Source organism: Artibeus jamaicensis, unplaced genomic scaffold, assembly GCF_021234435.1.
Source record: "Artibeus jamaicensis isolate MK-2021 breed Jamaican fruit bat unplaced genomic scaffold, CSHL_Jam_final contig_335, whole genome shotgun sequence".
Taxonomy (NCBI): Eukaryota; Metazoa; Chordata; class Mammalia; order Chiroptera; family Phyllostomidae; genus Artibeus; species Artibeus jamaicensis.
The window spans coordinates 7,811,105-7,838,758 of record NW_026521800.1 but is presented as its reverse complement, the minus strand read 5'-3'; the positions used below and the strand labels follow the sequence as shown (position 1 = coordinate 7,838,758).

General features: G+C 44.2%; 1 protein-coding gene across 1 annotated transcript; it reads right to left on the bottom strand.

The window, feature by feature from the left end:
* Positions 1-7,784: 7,784 nt before the first annotated feature.
* Positions 7,785-10,844, bottom strand: LOC119051789 (tubulin beta-2B chain). Its single transcript, XM_037148747.2, has 4 exons — positions 10,694-10,844; positions 9,812-9,920; positions 9,384-9,494; positions 7,785-9,034 (listed from the first exon to the last, which is right to left on the bottom strand). Exons 1-4 carry the CDS (start codon positions 10,748-10,750, stop codon positions 7,974-7,976), a joined length of 1,338 nt encoding a protein of 445 aa, XP_037004642.1. The 5' UTR covers positions 10,751-10,844; the 3' UTR covers positions 7,785-7,973.
* Positions 10,845-27,654: the final 16,810 nt, after the last annotated feature.

Genomic DNA, 27,654 nt, shown 5'->3' with positions numbered 1-27,654 from the left:
ACCAAATTAGGAAAGTTTTCTTTCATTATTTTTAAAATAAATTTCCAATTTCTTTCTCTTTTTCTTCTGACACCCTATGATACAAATGTGGGACCTCTTGAAATTGTCCCAAAGGCTGCTTATGCTACTCTTTTCTTTTAATTCTTTTTTTTGTTCTGTTTGGTTGGGGTTTTTTTGTTTGTTTGTTTGTTTGTTTTTTTGCTTCTTTATGCTCCAAATCATTGATTTGATTCTTGGCTTCATCCACTCTACTGTTGTTTCCCTGTAAGTTATTCTTTATTTCAATCAGTGCATCCTTCATTTCTGATGGGATATTTTTTATGCTTCTGAGGGCCTCACTGAGTTCCTTGAGCATCCTTATAACCAGTGTTTTGAACTCTGCATCTGATAGATTGCTTATATCCATTTTGTTTAGCTCTTTTTCTGCAGTTTTGATCGGTTCTTTCATTTGGGCCCCGTTTCTTTGTCTCCTCATTTTGGCAAACTCTGTGTTTGTTTCTATGCATTAGGTACAGCTGCATTGACTCTGTGTCTTGGTAGTGTGGTCTAATGTAGTAGGTGTCCTGTAGAGTCCTGTGGCACAGCCTTTCCTATCACGCAAGCTTAGTACTCAAAGTTCCTCCCCTTTGTGGACTGAGTACACCCTCCTCTTGTTGTCGATATTTGGTTGCTGATGGCAGATCAGTGGGAGGGATATACCCTGGCCAGTCAGCTGCAAGGATTGGCTGTGACCACTTACCACCAACCTCCACTGTCCATGGAGAATCAGCTGTGCAGGGACAGAGTGGTGGTGCTCCAAAGTGGTCTGTAGCTGTACACTGGGTACGGTAGCCCTGGGGTTTCCCAGGTGGTGCAGACCAAGCTGAGCACCAGCCTGTGTTTTGCCCAGGGCCACCCTGCCTGAGCTATAAAGCAATCTGAGGTGGCTGCTACTTGTGCTGGGCTTAGAGATTCCCAGGCAAAGCCAAGCTGTGAATCTAGGCTGGCTGCTTCTAGTGTCAAGCCTGGGACTAACTGTTCCTTGTTTGAAAGGATTTAGGAAGTTGTGCAGTATGAGCCAAGACCAGCCATTCATTTGGAAAAGAGGCTTAGGTGGGTCTATAAATTGGAAGGGTGGAGTCTCTGGAAATTTCCAAGGCAGGTCAAACAGTGTTAGCCAGGCTGATGGAGTCTCAGATATGGCACCAGCTTGCTGGCTCTGTTAGATGAGGGTTTAGAAAAGAGATAATGGCCTCTCTTCATCTTGATGCCAGACACTTCAACTTCTCCTTGCATACCACTGGTGCTTTTTGAGTTGCTACTCTGGTGCTAAAGCTCAGAGGGAGTTACTCTGGGTAGGTGAATCCATGTGTGAGTTCTTTAAGAGGATCTGCTTGGGACTCAAAAAGTTTCTTTCAGTTATTCAATCCCAGCTGGCTTTTGCAGCCAGAAGTTTTGGAGACTTGTTTTCCTGGCACTGAAACCTGGTCTTGGGGGCCTGGTGTGAGGCTGGGACTCCTTGTTCCTGAGATATCCCTCCCATATTTTTATCCACAACTTGTGGATGAGGGACCAGCCTATTCCACATCTCCATTCCTTCCTACCAATCTGAATGGATGTGGATAGACTTCCATTCAATTCGATTTCTGATGGTTCTGAGTGATGGTTGTTCTATATTTTAGATGTAATTTTGATGTGGCTTTGCAAAGAAGCGCCATCATCACCATCTTGATTGAAAGTTCCTAGACTTTTTCAAGTGAGAGGAAAAAAATAACTCAAAGTCATTGTTGCCAGCAGTCCAGCATGAGCCCTAACTGAGAAAGTGCCTGGGAACATTACTAATTAAGCAGTGAGCCTTAGTTTCTTCATCTGTAAACCGACGGAGTCCTATTGGATCACTCCTCCATTTCTGAAACTCTACAACTTTAAGACTCTACGCAAGTGCACAAGTACAAAATCCCCAAGGCTTTTCTGATATCTATTCTATCTTGGCCTTCTGGGCAAATTTGAAAGCATGCACATCCTTAGGCAGAAGGCAAAGTGATTATGAACATAGATTTTCCACATAACCCAGGAATTCTACTCTGAAGTGTATATCCAGGATGAATAAAAGCATATATACACATACAACTGAATGTTCATAGCAGCATTATTCTTAATAGCTAAAAAGTAGAAACAAACTAAATGCCCATGAATTGATAAATGAACAAAATGTGCTATATGCATACAATAGAATTTATTTTTTCATAAAAAGAAATGAAGTACTGAGACATGGTACAACATGGATGGCCCTTGAAATCATTATGCTAAGTATAAAAAGGCAGACACAAAAGACCACAATTTTATAATTCCCTTTATATGAAATGTTCAGAACAGGCAAGTCTATGAAGACAAAAAGAATAGTGGTTGCCAGGGATTGCAGAGACAGGAAAATGGTGAAGACTGCCAATGGCTATGGGACTTTTTTATTCGGTGATGAAAATGTTCTAGAATTACATAGTGGTGACATTTGCACAGTCTATAAATATACTAGAACCCACTGACCTGGTGAATTTTATTACATGTGAATTATATCTCAGTTAACAGAAAAAGAAGAAATAATTTCAAGCATTTTGAGTGAAGTGGACTGCACCAAGATAAGCTTCTCTGGGTGTGGTAGCAGTGTGCCTGAAGAAAAACACAGGGAGTAAGGGCACTGGGAGGAAAGCCTGTAAGGAAAGGTGTGAGTGAGTCTGTTGCCAAGTGAATGACTCAGATCTGAGGCGCATTTATTTTTTTTTTAATTTTTTTTATTGATTATGCTGTTACAGTTGTTCTATTCCCCCTTTCATTCCCCTCCACCCTACCCCCCATCCCCACCATTATCCCCCCTTCAGTTTATGACCATGTGTCTCAAGTCCTTTAGATTCTATATTTCCCATGCTATTCTTGCCTCCCCGTCTATTTTCTATCTACTGTCTATGCTACTTATTTTCTGTACCTTCTCCCCACTTCTCCTCCTCCCACTCCCCTGTTGCTAACCCTCCTTGAGATCTTCATTTCTATGTTTCCACTCCTGATCTAGCTGTCCTTTTAGTTTGCTTTCGTTTTAGGTGTGGTTGTTAATAACTGCGAGTTTGTTGTCCTTTCACTGTTCATGTTTCTTTAACTTCTTTTTCTTAGATAAGTCCCTTTAACATTTCATATAATAAGGGCTTGGTGATGATGAACTCCTTGAATTTGATCTTATCTGAGAAGCACTTTATCTGTCCTTCCATTCTAAATGAAAGTTTTGCTGGATAGAGCAATCTTGGTTGTAGGTCTTTGGATTTCATGACTTGGAATACCTCTTTCCAGCCCCTTCTTGGCTGTAAGGTCTCTTTTGAGAAATCAGCTGACAGTGTTATGGGGACTCCTTTGTAGGTAACTGTCTCTTTTCCTCTTGCTGCTTCTAGGATTCTCTCCTTCATTTTAATTTTGGCTAATGTAATGATGGTGTGCCTTGGTGTGTTCCTTCTTGGGTCCAACTTCTTTGGGACTCTCTGAGCTTCCTGGATTTCCTGGAAGTCTATTTCCTTTGCCAGATTGGGGAAATTCTCCTTTATTATTTGTTCAAATAAGTTTTCCACTGGTGGCTGTGCCTTTCCCCCTTCTGGTACCCCTATAATTCGGATGTCGGAGTGTTTAAAGATGTCCTGGAGGTTCCTAAGACTCTCCTCATTTCTTTGAATTCTTGCTTCTTGACTTTTTTCTGTTTGTCCATTATTTGCTTTCTTCTGGTCCACTCCATTGATTTGAGTCCCAGTTTCCTTTTCATTGCTATTGGTGTCCTGTGCAATTCCATTCATTTCAATTAGTTTCGCCTTCATATATTTGTCTAATTTGTGGGTATAATCAACCAGTTCTGTGAGGATCCTGATCACCAGTGTTTTAAACTGTGTGTCTGAGAGTTTTGCTATTTCTTCATTGCTTAGATCTATAGGCTCTGAGGCTTTGAGATCTTCTTGCGCCATTTTTGGTCTGTTCGCGCCCTTTAAGTGTGAGAAGCAGCGTCTTGGACTCCCAGGTCGCTGGGTTGTGACGCTATATGTGGGGGCGTGGTCAGAGCGGGGAAATGGCGACCCCCTCTGCTGTTTCTCACAGCTGGGTGAGGAGCAGCGCCTTAGGTGGTTCCCCTGGACCGGGCCACTCAGAGTCGCTGGGTTATGACGCTGTATGTGGAGGTGGGGTCAGAGCAGGGAAATGGCGGCGCCCTCCACTGCCGCTTGCTGCGGGGACCCCCCCAGCCCCGGTCCAACCGCCCACTCCCTCGCCTGTCCACCCGCGCACAAATGCGTGACCACAGTCAACACGCAGCCCCGCTTCCCCGCTGTCTCCCCCCGAGGTGGCTCGCCTGGTCGCTCGCTCGGTTGCTCACTAGGTTCAACCCTGCACCTGGATTCTGCGCGCCTGGATTCCGCGCGCCTGAGTCCGTCTGACCGAGTCCTCCTGTGCAACCCCGCTTCACCAGCCACTGGTTTCGCCCCTTACCGGTCACGCTGAAGAATTTGTTGTTAAAGGACTTCCGAAAAGTTCAATTTTCCGTGTTCTGGCTGTGTTTTCTGTTGCTAATATTTAGTTGTCTCTAAACTTGGTTGTGTGAGAAGGCACGGCACATCCACCTATGCCTCCATCTTGGCGGAAGTCTGAGGCGCATTTATAAGAGTGTGAATTCGCAGTTGAATAGCTTATACATTGGGAAAAAATCAGCATTATAATAGTTGTTAACTAATTTTGTGTAGTATACAAATCACATCTTAACTAAAATGGGGGTATGTAAAAGGTTGGAGAATTTTCATTAGCTTCCTGCTCATTTTCACAATAACTATCCGCTGACAGAATATTCTTCTTTCACCTGTGGTTGCACTTGTGAACATTGTCAGCGGTGTTTCAGAACCAGAAAACTCCACATCACCTGTCGAACGGTGACCTTGTTGGACACAAAAGCCTTGGCATTTCATCTGTGTTCAGCCCATACAGGGAGGTCAAGTTGTGGACCAAGGACAACTGTGGGTTTTTTCTTAAAACCAGGAAACTTCTTTTTCCTGCTTCATAATCCTCATGTGGCCTTGTATGAAATAGGACCCGAGATAGGCAGCTGTAGAGAAAAGAACTGGGTCCGAGACCTGATGTTCTCAGAAAGAGTTCTGCGATCTTAGAAGTGTCTGACAGTCTCCTTATTACAAAGTAATGCAGTCAAACTAGATGATCTCTTAGGGTTACATTTAATTCAAATTTTTATTAATCTAGCACACTGTTAGTGAAGTAGGAAATCTAACATAATCTTAGATTGTCTCTGGGGCTGATGGTACAGGTGCAGACAAATTCAGAGCACACGAGGGAACCCATTGCTTTTCAGACTTTTGGGATGCCTCAAGGTGACTCCAGCTTCTGAATCCTGCATCATATTTCACATCCAAGTGGGTCTTGTAATTTGGGAACTGTGCCCACTCAGAAGTGAATATCCTCCTGCTGGAACATCAGGGAGAGATAGAACAGTTCCTTTGTAGAGTATTGAAAACATACACACACAACCACTACCAGCAAATCCCATCACACAATGCAAATGTAACAAAGGAAGAGGATAGAAAAAGTATGTCTTAGTCCAAGTTATTAGTCTGTGCATTTCCCTGCTTTTGAAGTGTTTTCCCAAGTATATACTTCATGTGCATATTGATATTATACAAGTGTGCTTCTCAAGCTTTGTCCCAGAGCATCTGCTTGACAGATCAGTCTGGCACCCACTCCTCTAATCCTGCTTAAGCTCTAGCAGTGTGCAGTCGTGTGTATGCTGACAGGCTAGCAGGCTGGCCTGCTGGGTGCCTTCCTATCGTCTTCTCACCAGGTGGAAAAGAGAAGCAAGATACTTACAGAATGCCACGAGGCACCTTGCAGCAATCTCTCTCCTCTCCAAAGTGACTGATCATGTGTCTGACAGGTTGGCTGTGGCAAATGCATGGCCAAGGGTAGATCCAGGGGGCCCTGGCAGCTGACCCAATGCTTCAGGGCATTTAAAACCAATGCTACTCTTCAATTAGGTTGTTGGAAGCTTTACACTTGCTCAGCAGGAATGGCAACTGCCAGTTCACTGTTAAATATGGAAAAATGAAGCAGAAGCCACTGGCTCCTGTTCTGTTTGACCCTAGTCCTCAGTAGGTCTAATTTTAATGATATATAACACTTGTGAACTGCTGCTCTTTTTCATTTATGGGGGCCATTTTGGTAGAATTAACTTATTTTATACTATTTAGAATGACACTGCTCACTTTCCTTTGAGACTGTTTTCAAATATATGTCAGTCTCTTTAATATGGAAATTGCTAGTCACACTTCATCTTTCTTTTTCATTTTTTCCCTTTAAACACTTAAGAATAGAACCAAGTGGAATGAAATACAGGGTAAATTTTAAAGTAGTATTTTTTTCCCTAATTTTGAATTTGAATTAGAAAACCTAGTTTTCTTGATTGCTTTCTTCCTATAGTGTACGTAAGTCTTGTGCAAGTTGTTTGTAACTTACCAGGTAAGAATTTCTCTTCCCAGGTAAGAAACTGAATGGCCCAGATTAAGGCAGTGCTTTGGCACTGTTCTGACAGAGTGTATGTAACTTATCCCGTAAGCAGCATGTGATATTAACTGAACACCACATGTTGGAACCCCATGGCTTCTTTAGTGGTTGAGTTCAAGTCCAGAGGCTGGCTTGGGTTTGAAACCCAAATCCCAGCTCTGCATGGTAAAAATGCAAAAATGTAAAAATTAGGTCTTGCCTATTTAAAGCAAAATTCTCCTGTAAGGCAGAATTCATACTTACCTAGAAATTCAAATGCAATTAAATACAAATATTTTACGTAGTACAAACATTAAGTGCTGGGAAGAAAGTTGTTTGAGAATTTTAGCATATTATGTATTTATAAACCTATGAGTATTCCTAAGAACAGGTGATATCATCAACTTAAAAAGGCACAGCAACATATACTGTTTGACAGAAATTTCCAGTTAGAGAAATTTATAGGATAGCTATTCTCATATAGACAGTATTATATGCACAAAATTATTCATTGTGGCACTATAAGAAAAAAGTATAATCTACATGTCCATTGGTAGAAACTGGTTTAATAAAATATGGTACAACTACACCATGGATACTATGTATCACTTAAATGAGACCTCTCTGTTCCAAAGGTGTACTATTTAGTGAAAAAGAAAACAGGTAGCAAAAATATTATTAGTATCATAATGTGTGTGAAGAACAGAGGAATCTACATACATGTGAAGTATATGGAGTATTTCCGCAGAAATGCAAGGAAGACAACAACGCTAACAGTGTTGCCTCCAGGGCAGAAACTACACCAAAGGACACAAAAGGAAATGAGATCGCTCTCCACTCTCTCAATCCTTTATAATTTCGTGCTGTGTGGATGTAGTAAATATTCCAATTTTTTTTGTAAAGGAAATAGATATAGTAGGATTTCTACATGAAAATACATTTAGTGTACTTTCAGATAGGTATCCTTTCAACTAATTAAATAGTTAACTTAAAGGCATTTTAACATTTGGATCGATCTCCCATCTTAAATCTGGTATAATTGTCATCAGTTCAGTTTTACTACACTGAAAGAGTAAATTCATTCTACCCTTTAAGAATTTAGTACAATGTGTTCTGAAAGCTACATTTAAATTGATAACAAAGAACTCAATAAAGAGGAGACAGAAATGAGGACCATTAAGACACAAACTTTTATGTGATTTTAGCCATTACAACAGTAGTTCAGAAATATCTCAAATGTTACATTGATGTCATCAGTGTTACAAAAAGAAAAAAGAATGACAGGCAACAGTGAAGAGCACCAGAGGACCAGCGCACACACCTAGAGCAGACCATGCGTCTTTCCTTCAACTGCCAAGATTATTTTCCGCCAGGAACCCCCCTCCCCCTTGCTTTCCTTCCCAACTTTCCCTAACTTGCGTTAAATTGCAAACTTAAGCCTCATCCTCTCCTTCCTCCTCCTCGAACTCCCCCTGTTCATCGGCCGTGGCGTCCTGGTACTGCTGGTACTCGGACACCAGGTCGTTCATGTTGCTCTCCGCCTCCGTGAACTCCATCTCATCCATGCCCTCGCCCGTGTACCAGTGCAGGAAGGCCTTGCGCCGGAACATGGCCGTGAACTGCTCCGAGATGCGCTTGAACAGCTCCTGGATGGCCGTGCTGTTGCCGATGAAGGTGGCCGACATCTTCAGGCCCCGAGGAGGGATGTCGCACACGGCGGTTTTCACGTTGTTGGGGATCCACTCCACGAAGTAGCTGCTGTTCTTGTTCTGCACGTTGAGCATCTGCTCGTCCACCTCCTTCATGGACATGCGGCCCCGGAAGATAGCGGCCACCGTCAGGTAGCGGCCGTGGCGGGGGTCGCAGGCGGCCATCATGTTCTTGGAGTCGAACATCTGCTGGGTGAGCTCAGGCACTGTCAGGGCCCGGTACTGCTGGCTGCCCCGGCTGGTCAGGGGGGCGAAGCCGGGCATGAAGAAGTGCAGGCGGGGGAAGGGCACCATGTTGACGGCCAGCTTGCGCAGGTCTGCATTCAGCTGGCCTGGGAAGCGCAGGCAGGTGGTGACCCCACTCATGGTGGCAGACACCAGGTGGTTGAGGTCTCCATATGTGGGGGTGGTCAGTTTCAGGGTGCGGAAGCAGATGTCGTACAGGGCCTCGTTGTCAATACAGTAGGTTTCATCTGTGTTTTCCACCAGCTGGTGGACAGAGAGGGTGGCATTGTAGGGCTCCACCACCGTGTCGGACACCTTAGGTGAGGGCATCACGCTGAAGGTGTTCATGATGCGGTCCGGATACTCCTCCCGGATCTTGCTGATGAGCAGGGTGCCCATCCCCGAGCCCGTGCCACCCCCCAGAGAGTGGGTCAGCTGGAAGCCCTGCAGACAGTCACAGCTTTCTGACTCCTTCCTCACCACGTCCAGGACCGAGTCGACCAGTTCCGCGCCCTCTGTGTAGTGGCCCTTGGCCCAGTTGTTCCCGGCCCCGCTCTGGCCTGGCAGAGGGAAAGATATTTAATAAGTCACCGATGATTCAACTAAATTCTTTTACCATAAACCCATTAATTAATGAGTTGGTGTTCAGATAAGATTAAGTTGGATTATCAACAAAAGGAACAGACATTAAAATATTTGGTCATGGATATAATTATAAACAAGGAAGGCTAGGAATACCTGGCTATTAGAGGATGAAGGGCAAATTTATTTTAGCTTATATTAAGATTCAATCAGCAGACAACTGGATGTTCCTCATACTTGTCCCCAGGCAGTCACATCCCTCCACGCTGAGCCGTCTGCTTGGTATAAAGTAAGCCTCCCATGCCATTAACCATAGCGGTCACTCACCAAACACGAAGTTGTCAGGCCTGAAGATCTGGCCGAATGGTCCAGACCTGACAGAGTCCATGGTGCCTGGTTCCAGATCCACCAGGATGGCCCGAGGTACATACTTGTTACCTGCAGGGAACAGAGCTGGACTTAGACCTATCTTCGGAGAACTCAGAAGAGAAGGGTGTGGTACCAGCTTCCTTTTCACAGGCATTGCTGTTGATCCCCAAACAAAGGCAGCAGCAAGACCCACCAAATTCTCAAAGGATTCATTCATCTGTGAACTAGGAAACTAACTGAAATACCACAGTGAAGACTGTGAACCCAAAATCCTTTAGTCCCCGCTCCCTTGGGGCCAGACTCCTTGGGTCAGCTCCCTGGAAAAAGAGGAGGTTTAAAAAAAAAAAGACAAAAAACTAGACATAGGGGTAAGTAAAGGCAATTACCAGTGGCTTCGTTGTAGTACACATTGATTCTCTCCAGCTGCAAGTCACTGTCTCCATGGTAACTGCCAGTGGGGTCGATCCCATGCTCATCACTGATCACCTCCCAAAACTGAGACACAGTAAAGGGTTGTATTTAGCCACGCCCAACCCTCAGAGTGGCCACGACTCAAAGTGAATATACCCCAGACTCAACAACCCAACCTTCCAGGGACTTTAGGTCTGAGTGGCCATCCACAGCCGCAGGACTTCTATTTTGCAGGGGCAAAGCATGGAAATCAGGCGTTTCTCCGGCGAACAGCTGCTCGCGGCAGGAGGTGAGGATCTCAGGGGGCTGGGGGAGGGAACAGCAACCGAACCTCCCGCACCAGTGGTCAGAGCTACCAGCGCCTGCGGCCCTGGGACTGCAGTCGATATGGAGCGGGTGGGCGGGAGAACAGGGACCCCAAGAACCTGAAGGAAGGTGGTTTTAGATTCAGGGCACGTCCCGAGACCTCCAGACAATCGCTATCCTCCCCGCCCCCAGCTGCTCTACTCCGGTTCAAGCGAGTATAATCAATTCTCCCTGCGTCCCGTGCCTCGCGCAAACCCGCGCACAGTCTAGCAGACAAAACAGCGCCTTTTCCAGGTCGGCGTTCCTGGCTAAGGGAAGAGCCAGGAGCAAGAGGAGTGAACAGGATTCCAAATGAGTTACAGCAAAAATGAGGTTTCTCCCCCTTACTCGAGGAAGTCGCCTCTAAGCCCACGCCCACTGCACAAAGCGCCCAGAAAGGTCTGTGCTTGGAGAGCCCCGAGCCTGCTCAGGATTCCGTTAGCGCCCAGAAACTCGGAAGAGCTTTAGGCCCGGGTTCTCGCCCACCCCAGCCCAGTCCCCAGAGCGCCCACCTTGGCGCCGATCTGGTTGCCACACTGGCCCGCCTGGATGTGCACGATCTCACGCATGGTGCTAACTAGTTTCTTCTGAGCCTGGTAGGCGTCTGGTCAGTCCGTCCTCACTTAGAAAGCTGCTGCAGAGTCACGAAGAAAGCGCTCGGGAACCGACGTGGCTAAGGGCGACAGCTCAGCAGGCTCTGCCTTTTATGCGAGAAGGGTGGGGCAGCCTGCGCAGGCCACGCCCCCAGACCGAGCCCCCCAGTCCCCTTCTCGCTAACACTCTCCAGGTCCCACTGACGTAAGGCTTCAAACCCCCAGGACTGTCCGGGGGGCTGGACCATAGGCCCATAGCCAATCAGCGCACGTTTGCCAACTGGGCGAGGAATGGGGGCTCTGCGGAATAGGGTGGGGGCCTGCGCATTGTCTAGTGCTAGGGGTGGGGTGGGGTGGAAATAGCTGGGTAGTGAGAATTAGGGGTGGGTTAAGGGACTGAGGGTATAGAGGCAAGGGTGCAGCGTGTGGCAGGCTGGGAATGGGGGAAGAGCTGGCGCTGGGTGGGGGCGGGGGCTCCAGGGGACTGGTGCAGGTGGAGAGGCGGTCAGGTGCGCTGACCAAGGATGTGCTGCCACCGCAGATTGGGGCACCTCCTCTGCCAAGGGCCAGAGATCCCATAAACCGCGCACCCCCAGTGAGACCAGTGCTCCTTTCCCCAACCGTAGTGGTCAACAACAGTCCCCCGCCCGAACTGTCGTCTCACAGAGCCTTGGGATAGAACAGGCGGTTGCGATAGGAAGTCGTGTGTGTTTAGACTGTTGGAGTCGAAAAGCCGTGACTCGGGACACTCGAGGAGGTAGAACCCCAGGATACCCTTGGCCCCGCATCCACCTGCTCTCTTTGTCTCTGACAAGGGCCTTTTATGCGTTTTCACAGTGGCTGAAGCACCTGGGGCTGGGGACCCTCTACGTCCTCTCCAGTCCTCTTCCACCCTCTCCAATAGTCCACAGGTCCCAGGCCAGTACTACAGACTCCTCCACCCCTGGGGTTGGCTTTTGTTCCTTGGAAGAGAATGGGGTGGGTGAGCTGGCCACACAGTCTGGACTGTCCAGCAGTCAGAACGAGGGTGGGGTCCAGGGTGGGGCTAAGGCAGAACAAAGGGTTCATAAGTGCGTGGGATGCCTCCCACAATTATTTAAAAATAATTAAACGCCAGGCGCTCCCCAGGTCTGGGTTGTGTTCACTATTGTCCAGAATGGGCAGGAGTCCCAAGGGTGCATCGCCTGCCCCATCGCTGATTCTCATCTTCCAACAGGCTCCAGACCCCACAGTGGCCACGAGGTCCCCACCTTCGGGCAGCTAATGGGAGGGACACGCCTAAAAACTGCAGCACCGGCGAGACCTGACGAGCACACAGACTGCGTTCGCAGACGCTGAACACCCACCTTCCTTCAAACCTACAGTTTCTAAGTAGTCAAAGAAGGAGCTTATCGCTTTGTTACTTAGAGGGGCGGGAGGGAGAGGGAGAGAAGCTGAACCTGTGTGGGAGAAGGGCGGCTAAAACGTTCACTACATTCGCTACGGACCTGGAACCCGGAAACTGAAATTCTGTGGGTGAAGCGCCCCCGCCCCCTCCCACTCCGGACAGGTCGTCTGCCTAGTGACCCCCTTTTCATCCTCTGGCGAGAGCAGCCGAATGACCCGGTTTCCGTGGCCGAACGGAGTACGCAGCTGCTCAGTGAGACCCCCTCCCCCAGTACTATCAGCAACCTGTCATCGCCTCCCTTTCCAGCTGGGAGTTGGGAAGGGGGGCTTTGGACTCCATTTCAATGCACAAAGAGAAACAGAACAAAAGCCCAGTCGCCCTTCTTGCTCCCTGCAGCTCTTGGGGCAGAGTTCCCAGACCTGGATGCCCGCGCGTGGGTTATGATGCCGTCCTGCGTGCAAGGTGCAGGAGCGGAAGGTCTGACCACATGCCTCACTTGCGGGGTTCCAAGGACCTGGGGCCTCACCCCAAGTTTATAATCCAGTTCCTGCAGACCGGAAACGTTGACAGTAAAAGATCCCCAAGGTCACACAGCAAGTGAACGACCGCTCAGGCTGGAGTCGGTCTTCCGGGCGCCCTAGCCTTCAGGCCAAGTGACCACATCCAAGCCGACAGGACTGTGGCTAGTATCAGCACCGGATCCTGAATTTGGGGGCTCCAGTGGACTGAGCCGAGTGGGAGGAAAGCCACAGAGGGTCGCACCCACGCTACTAGCGCTTCTTGGAGGCTGCCAGTGCCAAGGGGCAGCCTCCAAACGCAGCTTGAGGAGGGAGCACAGGGAGGAGGTGTGGGGACTCAGCTCCATGCAGGGTGATCAGACCCAACCTTCATCCTCCCTCACCTAGAGGTTTATTTTTTCTAATTCTGTTCAGAGCCAGATAAAGGAGTGCCCGGGTGAAACGCGCGTTCCAGTTATGTGGATAAAGGGACCCTTTTCTCTCACAGAAAGGAGTTCGGGGTACGGTGAGGATGGAACTCTTCCCTCTGAAAACCCGGGTGCCCTGGGGGACTGGACACTTTTCATTCAAGATCGGCTTTCTTTCTTACGTTTTGCTTGTACTGACCCCCGCCCCCCACCCCCCGCCGCACGCCCCCCCACCCCGCCCCTTACTATCTGTCATTCTCATTAGTCGTTCTACACCTCTCCCCAAATTTGGAATTATGATGCCACACTTCTGTGAATTTTCACAAGGGCAGATTTTGTGTGGAAAGCCTAGATGCCGATGACAGCCAGCCTTTCCCCGAAGTCTTTCGGTTCCCTGGCCAACCTCTGTCCTTATTCTGCACAGTTCCCAAAAATAGGCTGGCGAGGAGCTTTCAAAGGAAAAAAAAAAAAGAGTCGTTTTCACCTGAGTCCTCCTGCATTTCCTTTTGTCTGTTTATTATATACAATTCCTCTTCATCTAGGTCATTGAATATCGGAAATAAAGGTGTCGGGCAATATATTTTATCATCACTTACATGCTATTAATTTTAATGATGTACTAACATTTCAACATTTTCACTTCCTGAGACAGGAACAGCTCAGTGTAAAATAAACTTCAGTATTTGTTTTATGCACAACTGATGGTGTGGCTGAGGTAAGATACCCCCTAAGCTATTAAAATTATATTTAGTGTCCCAGTTTTCGGAGTGTGGTCAATGGCAGATTCTCATGTGGTTTCTCATTTCTTTATTACACATGGAGTCATTGTTTTAATTACTTGAAGAAACTTAGCACTGTTTTCGTAAAGCGAGATATATATTTTTACACACTTATTGAAATTACAAGACATCTACCTTTCAGATTTCCCCATTGCCTGACGGCGTTCACCACTTAGTACACAGCTCACAGCTCGGGTAGCCTGACACAGGCAGCTCTGCAGTCAAGATGCATGCAGTTTCCTAGGCAACCGACATAGCCAATGAATAAAGAGGAACTGAAAGACTGCAAGCCCCATCATTATTTCCTATTTTACTCTTCTCAATGCTCTCCACTAGAAAGAAAGGAAAGCCGCGGATCCTAACATTTATGTAAATCTCAGAGGATTGGGGCAAGGAGTGTTTCAGCCCTATAATATAAGTGTGGGGAGAGGATGCGGGCGGGGGGAGGGTAGTTCCTGGGATCCACAGAGACGTGCATTCTCAACTCTGTCATTCCCCTGTTTATGTCCCACTCTCTTCCCCCTTTCATCTCTGGCTTTCCCTCTCTCAGATAAGAAGCCAGCTGCTACTGTCGGAGCTATCCCTGTGCTCTCTAGTGGAGGGGCTGCCCCGGTGGGAAGCTCAGACCTCCGTCTTTCTGCAGTCGCAGGGCTCTGTGAGAACCAGCAGGTCCAGGTAACAAAAGACTAGAATGAGCAGAGAAAATTCCAAGAACGCAGGGCAGGGTAGGCACATTTACTTTTGGTCCTCAGTAAGGCAGGCTGTTTTCCCAGTGCCAGCATTTGATTTGGGTTTAACTGGCCCGAGTCCAGACTGAGATTGCTGTGCTTTCACGGGAGAGATTTGCGTTCTTTGTCATACAAATCGGCAGAGGGAGTAGAGCCCTGGCTTTCCAGAGCACCTTCCCCTTCTATAAGCAGCCTCCCCTCCCCCCACATTCTCAGTGATTTGTGAACTCCTTAGGCTGGGAGGCCAAGCCAAGAATGCTTGCTCTGTAAATTCTAGGTAAATGGCATTTTATGATACAGGGTCAGATTGTGTAGAAAACAGAAACAGAAGAGTTCTTAAATAAAATATAAAATACCACAATTGACAGGGTTCCCTTTCGAAGTGCAATCCCTGACATCAACAAGTTTATAAATAAATCCCTTATGAAATGAATGAGTACACACAGGAAGATTTGATGTGGGAGCCATTTTAAGTTTCAGAAGCAGATTGGTACAGTGTCAATGTCCTTGAAGGATTTCCACTCCATGTTACAGACTTTCACCAGCAACTGCTGCTCTTAAAAGTCTAGGCAGCTCGCCATTTCTCTTCTAAATCTGCCCTAGACCTTTGCTTGCCATTTAAATAAAATTAAAACATGCATATTGAGACAGAGACCCACAGATTTATAGTTAACACATTTTTTTCTCTTGGATTTAGATGCCTAGTGGACATTAGCTATGTTTTCACAGCAGAAACAGTTTAGCTTCTGCACAGAAACTCTTGACATGCCCAGCCTGCTTTTGAGTGGCTGCCACATATTTATAGTTTTCAAGAAAATAATGCATTAAGAGAACCTCTGAGAGAACTTGCCCCTAGAAGGGAAACATCAAAAGATTTAGTTTCTTATTTATACTCCCCCAAATTGAAAGCAGTTTCAGACATATTTGTATACCCATATTTATAGCAGCATTATTCAATAGCTGAAAGGTGAAAGCAATCTAAGTGTGCATCAATTGACAAGTGGATAAACAAATGTGGTATATACTTGTAAGGAACAAAATTCAACCAAGTAAATTTGAAGATCTAATTGGCTTTATTGAGCAATTCATGAACCAAGCAACAACCCATCAGCAACTTGAGGTGTGCTCTAAGGGGCTGCACAGAATGGAAAGATTTTATAGGAAGAATGGTGAGTCGAGGGTGCTATTAACAAAAGAAAGGAAAGGGTTTTTGTTTTGACCAGGACACCTTTTGGGGGAAAGCAAATGGCAAGGTTTGGGGGGGTCTTTTTTTGTTCTTTTAAATATATTTTATTGATTATGCTGTTACAGTCGTCCCATTTTTTTCTTCCCTTTATTCCCCTCTGCCCTGTACCCACCCTCCCAGCAGCATTCCCCCACCTTAGTTCATGTCCGTGGGTTGTACATATTTCTTTCACTTCCCATTTCCCATACTACTCTTAACCTCTCCCTGTCTTATACCTACCTTTATGTTTCTTATTCCCTGTACCTTTTCCCTGTTCTCCCCCTCCCCACTGATAACTCTCTATGTGATCTCTGTTTCTATGAATCTGTGTTCCTGTCCTAGTTGTTTGCTTAGTTTATTTCTGTTTTCTTCTTTCAGGTTCAGTTGTTGATAGTTGTGAGTTTGTTGTTATTTTACTGTTCATATTTTTTATCTTTTTCTTTTCTTAGATAAGTCTCATTAACATTTCATATAATAAGGGTTTGGTGATGATGAACTCCTTTAACTTGACCTTAGCTGAGAAGCACTTTGTCTGCCCTTCCAGTCTAAATGAAAGCTTTGCTGGGTAGAGTAATCTTGGATAGAGATTCTTGCCTTTCATGACTTGGGATACTTCTTTCCAGCCCCTTCTTGCCTGCAAGCTTTCTTTTGAGAAATCACCTGATAGTCTTATGGGAACTCCTTTGTAGGTATAACTATCTGCTTTATTCTTGCTGCTTTTAAGATTCTTTCCTTATCTTTAATCTTGGGTAATGCAATTATGTTGTGTCTTGGTGTGTACTTTTTTTGGTCCAACTTGTTTGGGACTCTCTGAACTTCCTGGAAGTCTATTTCCTTCACCAGATTGGGGAAGTTTCCCTTCGTTATTTTTTCAAGTAAGTTCTCCATTTCTTGCTCTTCCTCTTCTCCTTCTGGCACCCCTATGATTTGGATGTTGGAATATTTGAAGTTATCCTAGAGGTTCCCAAGCCTTTCCTCATTTTTTTTGAATTCTTGTTTCTTCATTCCATTCTCGTTGAATGTTTATTTCTTCCTTCTGGTCCAAATCGTTGATTTGAGTCCTGGTTTCCTTCCGATCACTGTTGGTTCCCTGTATATTTTTCTTTTATTTCACTTTTTGTAGCCTTCACTTCTTCCTCTATTTTGCAGCCATACTCAATCATTTCTGTGAGCATCCTGATTACCAGTGTTTTGAATTCTGCATCTGATAGGTTGGCTATCTCTTCATCACTTAGTTCTCTTTATGGAGCTTTGATCTGTTCTTTCATTTGGGCCATATTTTGTCTGAGCGTACCTGTTATGTAGTAAAGGGCAGAGCCTTAGGTGTTTGCCAGGGCAGGCAACCCACATCGCTGTGTTGTGCCATTGTATGTGGGGGAGGGTTGAGAGGGTGCTACTAATGCTAATGCTACTTGCTCAACTCTCTTCCAGCTTTCAGTCACTTCCCCCACTTCCCACAAGCAAATTAGGCCCTTCTGGTGCTGATTCCCAGGTGGGTGGGTTTGTGTACATTCTATGACCCTGTGGGTCTCTCCAAGGAGTTCTCCTGTGAGGCTGGGAGTTTCTCCTGCCACCTTAACCCCCTCAGTTTTTAAAAATTCAGTAAGGGTTTTTAATTTGTTTTTTGAAGCTTTACACTCTGTTCTATGAAGAAGGAGACATTCTGAGGGTCATTATTGCACCTTTCTGTGATAAAAGTAGTTGTAATTATTAGGAAGAAAATGATATTTTATTTTGAGGAGCAGTTAAGTTATAAATTATTTTTAAAGACCCATGGAAATAAAAGTAGTGATTTATTTCCTCCATTCTCCCTGCCATCCCACTAAGGCTTCCCCCCAAAAAAGAAAATCGACAGAAAGCAAATATACAAAAAAAACCTCAAAGAGAAGATAGCAGAAGAAAAATGTTTTTATGCCTAGAAGCTATCCATCCATTTTTTAAAAAGTAGCATACATATACATTTTGATATGTGGAAATAATATGTAGACTATGGAGCCTAGAGCCACTAAAGATTAATTGTACTGTGCTCCCATCCACTTTGGTTGCAGGTTTATTTTCAAAGCCCTGCTGTCAGATTTATGGCAGATCCATGCTTTGCTTTCTAAGGTTTTCTTTTTCTTTCTTTCTTTCTTTCTTTCTTTCTTTCTTTCTTTCTTTCTTTCTTTCTTTCTTTCTTTCTTTCTTTCTTTCTTTCTTTCTTTCTTTTCTCTCTCTCTCTCTCTCTCTCTCTCTCTCTTTCCTGAACTCTGTCCTACTTAAAAAAAAACCTGGCTTATTGAAAACAACCTATAATATTTTATATCACATTAAGGGAAACATTCAACAACAGAAAATTATCAAAATGTTGCCACGTTTATATAATCAATGATTTAATAACTGCAAAAGAGAAATACCTGTAAGCAAGTGCATGTCACAGTTCAGAGTTAAGGAAGACAGGGTTTAGTTTACCAGTGTTGTGTTTTGAAAATATAGTATTCTTAGTTCTATTTTTTACCCTTTGGACTTTGCATTCCAACCTCGGTTGCTAAGGAACTGGCATATACTAGAGATCACATTTCATCTTTATAAACTTTGTAAGGTAGGGTAAGTCCCAACTGCATTTTTGCTTCTCACTTGGATTTTGGGAAGGGAAAGCATTCTAGTTCTACTTTGAACTGTAGTTTCTCCCTTTGTGTGGTGGTAAATAAGGTAACAAATTTAGAATCCCTACAGCAAATGACTCTCCTCTCTTAATTAATTTATACACACACACACACACATATTCCACAAACTGTGATTGTTAACATTATTTGCATATAAAATTATTATAGATTATTAGGCTATATATTTGATAAATGTCAACCCCACAGATTTTTTCAGCCAGAGGTTTTGAGGCTTTATTTCCCTGCACTGGAGCCCTGGGTTGTGCAGTCTATCTCATTTCCAAGTTGTTCCACCTGGTTTATCTGCACGCAAATATGGGACTGCCTGGTCTGTCAGCCACTGCCTCATCCGCTCCACCAGTGGTCACCTTGCTGTGAGTCCTCTATGCCTGGCTGTCAATCTCATCCCCTCCTACTGGTCTGAATGAATGTTTCTTCTTTAACTCCTAGGTTGTCAGACTTCCATACCGTTCAATTTTCTGGCAGTTCTGGTTATTCTTTGTTTTTAAATTGTCCTTCTTTTGGTTGTGAGAGGAGGCAAAGCGTATCTCCTTGTACCCCCATCTTGGCTGAAAGTTCCCCCCCCTTTTTTTTTTTAAATCATGCACATTGCCTTTTCTATCTATGGGGAATGGACAGGACCCACTACCTCACTGGTGTACAGGAAGTTCCAGACTGGTTAAGATTACATTTCTGAAAGAGGTTGAAGCAGCAAGTGTAACCACTGAGCCAGGTCAAAATGGTCTTACGCTCTTTAACCAAATACTGAGTTGTTTTTCAGAGACAATGGAACAATGACAATAAAAACCCCAGCAAGTTGTGGCATTTTTCTCTGTGTCTTGGTGTTAACAGAGTATTCCAAGTTTCTCAACAATATGTAACCAAACTGAAGGAGAGTTCCTCTACCCTGCACATGGAAGAGCCAAACATTGAACACTGAGAATTACAGTGGAGGAATTGGGGTTGCTTTATTGCAGAGTGCCACGCAAGGAAAATGAGAAGCTATCACCCAAACTCCCTGATGGCTTACAATTAGAGAGTTTAAAGGCAAAGAAAAAATCATGAGTAAGAGGTTTAGGGTCAGGGGTTGTGTTTATTGGTCAGTTTTTGAACAAGCTTCAGCAATTTTCTTCAACTGATTTACTTAACTCTTGGTAGGATCCTGGCTGGAGTCTTTGTGGCTGTGGTCAGTTGGTCTTGAGGCAGGTTAGCAAGAAGCTAGGAAAATTCCTTGGCAAATGGAATGGGGAAACTAAGACAGACAGCTAAACACATGACTGAGCAATTTACAGCCAGATAATAAATCATAAAGTCTTATCTCCCTTAATTAAGGACACTTAGGAGCAAATGGTTTACACATTCCACACCATGCTGGGGTAGACATGCCTCTCTGTCTCAGCTCCTTTTGGAGATATTCTTTGAAGGTGAAACTGACCATAGAATGATGACCCTTCCATATGCTCATTTTGATGAATTGGAATATTAATGGAAATACCTGAAAGGCTGATGAATATTCTATGGAGATCTTCCCCTGAAACCTCCCCTAAAATTCCCACCTTTAGAAAATAGATTAAAAACCCTTAAGACAAAGAACCCAGTGTGTGCTCTCTCTTGAGTATGTCTGCACCTTTCTCCACTTCTTTTCCTTGGGTGTGTTTTTTCTTTCTTTCTCCTAGGCTCTGAAGTTTCCCAGGAGACTTACACCCAGGGGAGCAGCAGGCAGTGGCAGCTTGTTCGAGGCTAACCCCCTGAACCCGTCTCTAAGGGACCTCCTTTCTTCTCTGTAACTTGTTTCCTAAGTCCACATGGCCTAGCTGACTCACTTCTCTTGTCTCTATGACTTTCTTTCTAAAGGGCCAAGGCAGCCTTGCCTGGGTTCACTCCTATTGCTATGATCTTGCCTCTTTTATCTTCTTTTGTTTCACTGTCTCCAGCTTTAATAAACACACTCTCAAAATCACCTGGACTCATATGGTGAAATCTTTCCTTAATGAAGTCAAGAACCCACATATTCCAGACCACTGCAGGACAAACCTGCCTTGGCTCAGTCTTAGTCCCTTTCAAGGGAATCCTTCCTGCTTACACAGATCTGCAGGATATCTGGGGATTGTGACTCAGTTGTTATCTTACGGGCAGGGGGGAGACAACAGACCTATACATCTTGTGCTTAACTGGCTATACTCTTCTATTATCTTAAGCAAAGTATCCCTTTATATTCTTCCCTGAAACCTGCTTTTTATTTTTTATTTTTATTTTATCTTTAGAGGGGAAAGGAAGGAGAGAGGAGGAGAAACATCAATGTATGGTTGCCTTTCGTGCATCCCCTGCTGGGAACTGGCCTGCAGGGAACCAGCCTGCAACCCAGGCATGTGCCCTGACTGGGAATTGAACCGCGATTGTCTGGTTTGCAGGCCCGCACTCAATCCACTGAGCTACACCAGTCAGGGCTTGAAACCTGCTTTATAAGCAGATGTCCTGACTCCAGGACATTATTATATTCCAGTATAGCAATAAAACTTTTACAAGGGCTAATTTAATAATTTTAACTAATACTAAATTCTAGTATACCTAGTCTTTTATGATTTTCTGTCAGGTTCAACTAGGTAGATATTTTAAAAACCATTATCTATATCATTATTGCTCCTCCTTCTGGCCAGTTGACCACTGAAAATGATGGATCATGACAATTCCTTGCTTCCATCGACTCTCTATAACTCACCATGTACAGTCCAAAATCTTAAAATAGAATTAAACCCCTTTAAATCTGAGTGCAAGCTACTGTTTCGGTGTTACCTGCCACCCTCCTGCTTAGACACAGTGTAGTTCAGGTCACAGATGTCCTTTTTAGGACATGCTCTCTGAGTCTCTGAGTCACTGCTCATTCTGTTCCATCAACCTGGAATGGTACTCTCCTCTTATTCAACTGGTGACATTTCATTAATTCTTCATAATGCACCTTAACTATCTGTGATATGCTCCCCTGGTTGCAAGAAAAAATGATCTATGCTCCACTCTCCCAAAGATTTCTTCATATATCTAGTATGGGTTTTGCATTGATTACAAAAAGCAATGTTTACAAAGTTTTTTCAGTGCACACCTGTACTGGTTAAAAAAAACTTGAGCATACATTCCCAGTATATGTATATTTATTTATTCATAAACTATATATTTGTTTTTATTTTTATAAGCCAATATCTTGAAGTACAATACAAGGTCTTTCCAGAAGGTATCCAGCCATGTAATGTGAAAACTAAAGACATTTATTAAAGAAGGTACAAGAAACGTTACACATAAGAGAGTGACACTCAGTCCCTTCAAAGTAGGCATGTTGGGACCTCACACAATTCCCTCAATCACCATCAGCTGCCTTGTCGTATTTTCCTGAATCTCACCAATGATCTGAAATGTCTTCCTTTTCAAAAGTGATTTTAGTTTTGAGAAAAGCCCGAAGTTGCAAGGTGCTAAGTCTGGGCTGTAGGGGAACTGAGTCACTTGGGTAATTTGATGTTTTGCCAAAAAAACTCTTCACAAGACATGATGCATGAGTGGGTACAGTGTCTGATGAAGCTGCCAATCACCCGTTGCCCATACCTGTGACCTTCTGAATCATCTGAATAGTTTCCACAAAGGAATGTTCATGCTTAACACAAAATTTGATGCAGATTTATTGCTCTACTTGCACAGTCATTTTGAATGTGATGGCCACACAATACACATGCTCATTCAATGGCGTCTACCGCCCCCACTGACTAGTAGTGAGGTTGTCATCGTTCACAGATGCATATTCCAGTCTCCTCCTCTTGGCTGACAGGTTACCTGGATGTCCTGCAAACCTTTTTGTTATATTAATAATGGCTGGACTTTTCCCAGACAGACCTCACATATTTAGTATGAGGTGTATCTTTAATGATATCAAATATTAATCAGTATTTCAAGTACACTCTTTTAAACATTTTTATTTTATTTTGGCCAATATCTGGCCAGACTTGAATTCTTCATGGTTTTCTTACCTGGCAATGGGCTTGACTATGGGCTTGTATAAGGAGAAGAGTGTCGGGTCTGCCACTTCCTTATTTTCTTTCTTTTTTTATTTTTTGGTTTGCATCACTGATATAATCTTTACCTTACCATTTCTCTGCTGTAGTGTCTGAAGCCTCTTGCCCAGTTGTGAGGATCAGTGCAACAAATTCTAGGTAACATGGGGGGTAAATATGTTATCAGGTCCTTCTTCACGAGCCTCAATTTCCAGGGAATGATGGAGTCATAACACATGACCAAAAAGCATCAGCATCCTGTGAGGGCACCAGTATCATCTGAAACAGTAACTATTTAAAGCATAATTATTTATAGAAAATAAGGATAAATAAGAGTTCTTATGATTTTTTCCCTCACTGCAAAGAATGGTCTTGCTGCCCCCCCTTTGAGACCTCTGGATTAGATTAGAGTTAGTTCCAGAGGTGCCTCTTTCCTTCTCTTTGTGACCCCTTAGCAGCGACCACCATGTCTTACTAGCCTTGGTATCTCTCACATTGTCTGAAACTAAGTACAAGCAAACAATAAATATTCTTTGAGTAAATAAAATACTCAACTATAAAGAAATCAGAAAAAGCCCAGCTATTTCTAACCCAAACAAGAGCAGGTTGTTCTACAAGTAAGCACTATGAAACCATCTTTCTTTCTCTTTAACACATTTCACCATTCTCAGCAGGATGTTGGACACGACAGGCCCAGAAGGTGAACCCTTCTCTGGAGTTACCTTTCAATTCCTTGCAAGCAGCTGCTCAGCCCTTTCCTGCATTTGCACCCTCTCTTTTCCATGCTGGTAATGCATGACTGAGACTCCTGGTTAAGACTGCCTAAAAGAACAAAAAGAAAGGAGAGAAGGAAATAATTCTTTAGGAACCAGCACTGAATTCCTTAGGAACCTCCGTCTTGGAATGTCTTCATGAGCAAGCAGGTGTGAAGATAACAGGAACAAAGTGGGCTTTCCCCTCATGGAAGGGGAGGAAGAAACAGAAATGCAAACCTCACCTTCCAAGAACCCGAAGGAAAGATGAAACAGTACCAACTTTCTGGACCTCACTAGTAAGGAAAGATTTCTTTGGGAAATGTAGAAAAAAGATCATGTAATGAATAAAAGTAAGAAAAAGTCGCAATTGTCTCAGACTTTTCCAAAACGTGATTCAATGCTAGCAGGTGGTAAAACAATTCCTATAAAAATTTCCAGGAAAATGTGCCCCAATATCGTTACATTACCTTTTAAATTAAAAAAATAATATTTTTAAACTCTGTGTTTTTTAAACGCAGAACTAAGAAAATATAGTTTCTGTGAGTCATCATTTTGGGGGGGAAAGAATCCCAGAGAACACAGAAATAGAGCTTAGAAAGGCTTGCTGTTTGATAGCATGTGTCCCAAGGAATAATGCTCCCCCTGAATATAGCCTAGGAACAAATACAGAAGTCCTTTGATGGGGAAAGTTCTGCTCTTTCAGTGAAGGGTATTGGAAATGCTCTCCCAAGATGCTGGTGGTAACCCTGGCCAAGGACCTGACCTGCCAGATCTTTATTAAGTCCCTGCAAATTGAAATTACGAGCACCTTACAGGGAATTCTCTATTTGCCAGTTTATTCTGGAAGCTACTTCTGCCACAAAGAGTAGAAGATATCAAAGAATGGAATAACAGGCTGCACAGATGTTAAAAGAATCCCATAAAAAAGCTTGGCAAATTATAAGGTGTTAGGCAGAAGAGCAAAGCAACGAAGACATCTTTTGGAGATCTCACTGTTTAAGAGTCTGAAGAGGTGAGCGGGCTTAGAGATAGAGGGCTTGAAGGAAGGAACAGATGGCAGTAGACAACTCAGGATCCATGTGAAAAAATAGAATAAGCTATCGGGAAGCCAAAACTATATGGAAATAGCACATGTTTGTTTTTTTTAATTCAATTGTTGTTTGAGTACAGTTTTCTGTATTTTACTCCCATCCCAGCCTACCCCCCAATAGCATATTTTAATAAAGAATTTTATTAAAAACTTTCAGAGGAAAAAATACACTGAAATTAAGATAAGCTAGTAAACAAAAGAGGAAGTCTAAATTCTACCAGGCTTAAGAAGAATATGACCCAATTTAAGAAGAACATGCAGCAGTTCTTGTGGAAAGATAACTGGGAAAAGAAATACTCCGAGCTCAGTGAGCTAACAAAATCACATGGGAACTCTCAGAAAGATGTATAAGAAGTCCTGTTTGCCAAGAGAAGGTAACTGAATTATGAAATCATTGCATCTTGCTGTTGATGCAGAGGCAGAGTTTTTAAAAGAAATCAGAGGAGGAGGAAGATGAAGTGCTCATAGACAAATCTTTGCTGAATCTTTTGTTTTCAACATAAACTGACTGGTGAGGGGTCATTTAACATGCCATTTGCCCCAAATCCTGCTGGAAAACGAAAGAAAAAACCTTGCAGTAGAAAGTAGGGGTCCTTAGTGACTTCTCATTTTCAGAAATACATGGTCCTGTGAAAGAAGCTGCTTCCTGACTGGAATGGATGGGGTGGGGAGCAGGGGGAACAATCGATGCTACCAGTTGCAGAGGGAGTGAAAAGTTACAAGCAGAGCAATGGCACAATGTTGAATGAATGATGCCAACAGAGAGACCTTACAAAATCCCAGCTTGTTCTTCATGGTGAGAAAGCTCCTGACAGCTGGCCCACTGTTGTTGCAGGAGTGGAAGGTAAAATACTCCAGCCTGTGGCAGAAGTTAATGCAGCTAAACCAGTGACTTTCAGAGACAAATCCTCTCTAGGCTCTTCTGCTGCACCCAGTCAGTAAATTAGGGGCATGCACAAACTCTGTCCAGTGCTCACATGGATGATGTATCCACAGTTTTGAATTTGTTTCCCCTTATGGGAGAAGTATACTCCAAATAGTCTGTACATGGTCCTAAGTCTGCTCTGGAGAATCAAGAGAGATTTCTGGAACAAAATTTGCCTAGGATCTAGGTCCTAGGAGCCTTCATCAATAAACCCGAGTAATGTCTTCCTTTTATAGTAATGACTCTTAAATTAGGTAATGTTGGTGCAGAGAACCTGGACTTCCAATAGGAGGATGCCCGTGGTGTCCTGGGGCATGTTCTCCTGTGGGTTGCTCTGGGCCTCTGCACCTTCTTCCACTTCACATTCCAGTCAGGCTTCTTCTCTAGGCTTAGAGAACATTACACACTTGAAGCTGGCTTTCACTCAGAGTAAGGGGCATGTCTTTGGCCTTGGAGAAAGCCCACTCTTTAGAGTCTGAGACCCTCAAGTCCTCTGTTTCTGACCTGAGATGATGGCTTCACCCTCATCTCATCTCAGGGCCAGGGGCTATTTGTCTTCACCTTTTGCAAGTTTCAGGAATGTCTTCAGGCTCCATAGCTACCCCTTCTCTCACTGCTCATCATTATATGGCTCACAGGCCTCCCCAGATCTTGATGGTGACAATAAACAGACTATTAATAAACAGGTGTTTCAAATCTATTTCCACTGTACTGCTTTTTATTGAATTTTTATTTGCTTAGGCTTACCTGAAATTATGCATTTTGAGACACAAATGAAGAAGACTCTGAAGATGAAGCCACCTATAGTATTACCCGATTGTTTTATTTTTGTTGCTGTAATTCAAGTAATTAGCAAATTATTTTAAACATTATAAAAACTTTTGAAAACAAAATACTTTTCATGAATATTTTCTAAATTCAAAAATGTGGTCAAGGTACTCTAAAGTAGAGAAAAAAAAACCTTACTGCAATTCGAAGTGTGGTGAGGAGGCCTCCACCGCCACATCATAATAATTTCCTCATTCAGGAACTGAGCGGCCCAGAATGTCACTGCACATGGCTTGTTCTTTTGTATTGCTTGTTGCCTTTATCCTACAAGCCAATTGAAATTATATGCGTTCCTGAGCCGGGCAACACATTCACTTTAATGGTGCCTGGACTTTTCAGACACAGTTTTCTTCATGATCAGAAGAATCCAGGGAGAATGGGTTATGCCACAATGGGCGGTGAAGGTGAGAAAACAGGGCCTGCTTCACAATGAGTCCCAAAGCCACCTCAGTTCTAGATGTGGAACCAAGTACATACAATATACTGGCACTTTCCCCAGGTGAGCAGGGGGAAAAGGTGTGGTGGACTTTCCGTGGAGAATGGGATGGCTCTGATCTCCTGCTCCAGGTAACTAGGTCCCGTGTGGGGCCCTCAGGCCTTTGCATGTGTTCTCATACATCTGGGCACACACAGCTTCATCCTTTGAAATGGGAAATTCATCCAACGAATGCTTACTGTGTGTCAGGCGCTGATTTAGGCAGCAGAAAGAAAGCAGTGACTGAATCAAGCCTAAATTCCTGTGTTCCCAGAGCTAGCACTGCAGTTAGAATTGTCATGTTAGAAAAGTACAGTTCCTGGGACTTCCGCCAAGATGGAGGCATAAATGGAAGCACTGTACCTTCTCGCACAACCAAGTTTAAAAATCAAAGTTTTAGCAACAAAAATGCAGCCAAACCACAGAAAATTGAACTACATACAACGAACCCTTCAGCGAAACCGGTAAGAGGGGCAGAGCCAGCAGCAGAGCGGGGTCAGGCAGAAAGAATCCACCAGACTGACCTGGGCCCGTGACACAGGTGTGCCAGCAGCCATGGGTGGATCCCAGGTGTGGAGAAGCGGGTGGACCCACTGAGGGCTGATAGAGGTCACACATTCACGCGCAGATAAACTGGTGAAGGAGCGAGCAGTGAGACAGACCGTGAAGGCCCCAGTGGCAGGAAGCAGCAGAGAGAATCGCCATTGTCCCTCTCTGACCCTGCCCCCACATACAGCGTCACAAACCAGCGACCTGGGTGCTCCCGCCCTGGTGAACAACTAAGGCTCCGCTCCTCATACATAACAGGCACAAACAGATCAAAACATGGCTCAAGAACAACTCAGAGCCCCAGAGCTGATAAATCTAAGTGACCATGAAATAGCCAAACTTTCAGATGCACAGTTCAAAACACTGGTGATCAGGATGCTCACAGAACTGGTTGATTTTAGTCACAAATTAGAGGAACATATGAAGGCTAAACTAATTGAAATGAAGGGAAATACACAGGAAACCAATAGTAATGGAAAGGAAACTGGGACTCAAATCAAGGGAGTGAACCAGAAGGAGGGAAAAAAATGACCAAACA